Here is a 4,900-nt window from a genome sequence, read left to right as displayed (position 1 = left end):
CTGTCTATGGTTTACATTCTCTCCTTATCACCTGCCAGCAGTACATGACTTTCGCCCGGTGCGACCATTGTATAGGGACAGAAGGAGACACGACAGCTGTGAGCACTCTTCAGCGGCTGTGAAGCATGTCAACAATGGGTCGTAAGTCAGTTGTATGCCATTAGAAGGTATTTAATATGAAGCCGTGGCATTATGATCGAGCTGTGCGCATGTGATTGCTCATCTCCACATACTTGACCTGGGAACCTGGTCACTAAGAGCACCGTGGCACGTTGAACGGGCAGTCACAAGGGCATAGCACTGCTAACCAGACACAGATGTCTGGACAGAGCCGTTAGTGATTGCAGGTTGTGGAAGGAAGAGGGCCTCAAACACATGATGCAGCTGGTGTTGGAGGTAATGACGGCTTCGCCGATGAGTGCACGCGACTTGGAGAGACTAACGCGTTCCAGTCTGGCAGCGCGCCAGTCTGTGGACCCATCCGCAGTTGTGGACTGCGGGTTCGCTGCTCTATTGCGCCTCAATAACAAGCATCTAAGCTTGAATCACACTGCAGCAAATGCAGGTACGTCTGCTTGTCTGCAATACTGACGAACCTTGCCAACGGATGCGTAGTGGGAAAGCACTGCTCTCAGATTGTAGATAGCAATGTGTGTTGCTAACATGCGGCCACAAACTCCTCCATTGCTGCGATGGGGAGTGACCGGATTGCACGGGTCTAGGAAGCTCGAGCTCATCTTGCAGGGGAGTTGACGCGCATCCGGACAGAAGGTCAAGGCCGAGGAGGACCATACGCTTAGCCCGACGGAGGTGGCGCTTCAGAATAGTGCATTGTCGTGCATTGCCTCAAAAGGGGTCATGCTGCCGGCACAAGGGGTTGCTCTTTATGTTGCGCATCCCCAGAAATAAAGCTGTGGCCGGGGAGTCGTGGTGATGGTCGGAACACAAACACGATGCTCAGCACGTCTCATGTCATGAAGGTGCTACCCTGTTGGTGTTGTGTGATGTAAATTCTGTGTAACGCCATCATGCTTGCAGGCCTGCCAGGTGGTGCCGTTGTCCCACCAAGCCTCCGGCCTTACCCCGCCACGAAAATGGCGCAAGCGATATGCGCGTCAGGTCTTCCTCAGCCGCAAGGCATCGCGCTTTACAACGCACTGGAGGCCCTCAAATCCGTGCTTCCTACTTTTGGACACCTCATCTGGACGCTCCTGTCCTGCACGGACTCCCATTCGCGGGTGCTTATCAAATCAATGCCGCTGTGGATCCACGTACTCGAGAAGATGGTCATGCCGTCGCTGGAACGGTGGACGTTGGCTGACAGGGTCTTGAAAAGTGGTGGGCCCGATGCCATGGACCGGTTGCGCACCAGCAACACCACAACCAAGCAGCAGAAGGAGCATGGTCGGTTCCTCGTTACGATGTGCCTGCTCCAGGTATGCGCCACCAGCAAAACAAACAACAATCAATCGGAAACACGAAGGCCATTTGCGGCACTGCCTTTCCATTCTCTCTATCCTGATCTGAAGTGACTTTTGGCGATATCTCAATAGGCGGATGCAGAATGGAATGATCTCCATGTGTATGCGGTAGTGCTGAACAATGCATGCCGTCCATATCATGTGGCGTATGGGACGCCATTGCATGTCTGCATTGGCACGATGTCAAGCAGGCGACTCAAAGCCCAAGCAGTTGCTCTGTGAGCGATCACGTCAAGTTCTCAGTCTCAAATGCAGTGATATGGGGCGCTGTATGCATCGCACAGGTATTGAGCGCAGTGATCATGATGTCTATGCTTGGAACCCATGAAGTACAGCATCCAGTGGGTAGTGCTTTGCTACAATGGGGTTCGACCCCCATTTCTGACCGCAAATCAGGCATTTTCAGGCATCTGGACCTGCATATTACACTACCTGGCAAAAGGCTAGCGGTGGACCAATGCCAGCAATCGTAGCGTGGCTGTGTGCTGGTCTGCAGTCTCCACGTGAACTGCGGCAAGGACTGAGGTATTCATGGGAAGGGTTGATTGCAGATTGTGGAGGAGTGCAGCGCACAGTCTGTCATAGACAGCTGGATTCCGGCCGACCTGCTGGTGCCACCCACTCTCAAAGCAGGTGTGCACCATGTCAGATTTGCATCAACCATTTCGAGATAGGTGAAAGGGAGGCATAGCATCAAACAGTGAAGGTAGTTGGACCATTCTGAGGCTCACATCGGTGCGCCAAATGAGGCTGATCCTCAGAGACGGCCCAGCAACATCTAAGTCGACATGAGACTAGATGATTGCAGTCGAGCGAATAGACTCGTCAACTCTACTCCGATAGACTTGTTGATGCTGGACGATCCTCGTAACGACATGTTTTTGGTGAATATGTGATGATGATGGTGTGTCGTTTTACAACTCTGCTGCATCCACATGGACATACATGCGTGCTCCGCAAAGCCTGATGGACATGGCGAACGCATTCAGTGCATATCCAGGCAATCCCATTGTCTGCCATGGGGTGGTAACCTACGTGGCATGCATTGCAGGTGAGCTTCAGGAGAAGCAGCGAGATGTCGCGATGCACGCAGCTATGGCCGCGTTGATGTGCCAAACAACAGGTTGGTGGCAGCTGGAGACCCTCTTCGGCGCATTGTCCCAGAGGCTGGCAGCTGGGGCCAGGCCCGAGCTGCAACCACTGCTGGAGATGGAGGGCCTGGGGCCCACGCGGGCCCGCGCCTTGTTTCAGGGCGGCTTCAAAACCCCTGCCGCTGTTGCGCTCGCAAGCGATGACGCCCTCAAGGCAGCCCTCGTCACTGCGTTGCCACGCAACATGCAGGCTCGCAAAAAGCGCACCAAGGCTACACCAGGCACCGTCGAGGCCGCACAGGTATGCGAGTGCTGTACAGTGCTTTATGACATGTCACGATTTCACATAGCATGGATGTTGCCACAAGGCCCCCGAGCAATCCGCTGCCCTCTGAATCGACACACTGATTGGAGAAACAGGCAGCGACTCAGAATGCGCTGTTTCCTTGTCGTCCTCAGCTTACATCACAGCATCTTGAAAACAAGTCCCATGCAACTGGTCAGCAGGCAAAGTTTTTATCGGCACTGATGCTTTATCACATCACTCAATGTCAGAAAGTACACAGCAGTGGCATGCAAGTGTACTACGTTGGCATTAAGAACACAAGCACATGCCCAAAGGCATGCATAATGCAGTTGCACTGGGGGATGATGATATATTGCGTTTACAGCACTACCACATGGGGGAATGACAACATGGGTGTGAGCATGCGTAACACGCTGTGAATATCAGGGGGAGTATTTCTGGCAGAAGTCGCATGTGCCGTCGCATGTGAGGCTCTTCAAGAAAATGTAGTTAATCCAGCGCCATGGGCCAGGCCAACAGTAATGCAAGCAGTCGTAATAGTTGACCTTCATCCGAGAGGTTCGGTACCCACAGTGCGCATCACTTCGATGGTACATCACGTTGCCAGCATCCAGCAGTCTGAGGTGCATGTGCTCCAGATGCGGCCGAAGGATTCTGATCGATGCCTTGTTCAGATTTTTGTTGTGCTCGCTCAGGTCCCGATCGATGGTGGGCCTTGTTTGTGGCGCTTCTTGAGTGCACCTGCCGTGTGAGAAGTGCCCCGTGTTTGTTGTCCGCCAGTACCAGATTACTTTGGCTTGCGTGCTCGCTGCCCAGTTCCAGAATGCTGTCAATGCAATCTCAAACGCTGTTTGGGGATGTAGCCTCTTGAGCTTTTTGGTGTTGAACCAGGCACCCCCATTCACCACCACGACATCGATCTTGTGCGCTTCGATCACTCCGAGCAGCACCTGGCAGTTTGGACACTCCTCTTCGGAACCTTTGTAGACCTTGTCGTAATTGAAGGGGCCATTGTGTTGATTATTTTGTGTGGGTGGCCCTTTCGAGGGCAGTCGTTGTGCCCACATCTTTGTAGCCCCTCGGAAGCTGTCCAGCCCCGGATGGGTCAAAAAAGCTGACGAATAGTAAAACACCGTGGCGTTTACATGAGGATATGGACACTCCATGACTGTCAGGTTTGTCCCTGGGACAGCATGAGTGATCCTGTTTATGTATGGGTTCTCATGATACACCTCCTCGTAAGCATGCGCTAACGCCTTTATCGTCCTGTCAGTAGTGGAGTCACCAAAAAACAGGATGTGCTTCCCTTGTATTTGCAAAAACTTCTTTGAACACTTTTCTATATACTCGTCATCCCCAGCATCGTATAAGAGGTTTGTTGATGTCCACTTCCATTGCTCCACTTTGAGTATGCGCTCTGGCGTATAGAACTTTCTGTCAAACTCGGTGCGAGACAAATCATAGGTCGCATTGAAATGTTTTGCGTAGCTCCAGCTTCCAGGCACTTTCCACTTTTTGTATGTTGGCCATTTGACGCACGTCTCTGCATCACGACACTGCTGCACATGCCCATGCGTGGAAGAGAAGGAAGCCCGCATACCAGCCAATACGCACTAAAGCTCTATATCGCGTATTTGAATTCTATAATGATATAAAGCATCGTTTCCATTCTTTGCTTTCAACTCGTGCCCTTCAGAATTGCTGTGGAAAGAAGGGAACGAAGGTAAGGCGACTGAGTACACATACCCTGACAACAGCTTCAACAATGGGGATCGTCCCTCATGGAACTCTTGTGACAGTTTGGATCATGAAGTGTGGCTGTACCATGGGTGCCACTGTGACACACACTGTGCTAGGTGTCACCGTCAGGTGGATGCCGAGTCATGCATCTTACACCATACAAACCCACCCACACATACACTGCGTGCCGCACTTGTCATGTGGCGAACGTGAGCATGTGCACAGAAATTTACCTGACGCTCTGTGCAGTGCAGCTTACACAGGATGGGTCGTGTCAACCA

General features: G+C 52.2%; 1 protein-coding gene across 1 annotated transcript; it reads right to left on the bottom strand.

The window, feature by feature from the left end:
• Window positions 1-3,301: 3,301 nt before the first annotated feature.
• LOC149808615 (protein trichome birefringence-like 24) lies at window positions 3,302-4,477 on the bottom strand. Its single transcript, XM_089995228.1, has one exon. It carries the CDS (start codon window positions 4,475-4,477, stop codon window positions 3,302-3,304), a length of 1,176 nt encoding a protein of 391 aa, XP_089851354.1.
• Between the last annotated feature and the right edge of the window lie 423 nt (window positions 4,478-4,900).

This window comes from Nuphar pumila, unplaced genomic scaffold (assembly GCF_984573655.1).
Source record: "Nuphar pumila unplaced genomic scaffold, dmNupPumi1.hap1.1 HAP1_SCAFFOLD_2623, whole genome shotgun sequence".
Taxonomy (NCBI): Eukaryota; Viridiplantae; Streptophyta; class Magnoliopsida; order Nymphaeales; family Nymphaeaceae; genus Nuphar; species Nuphar pumila.
Note: the sequence above shows the minus strand (reverse complement) of the source record. Positions and strands in the feature narration are given on the sequence as shown.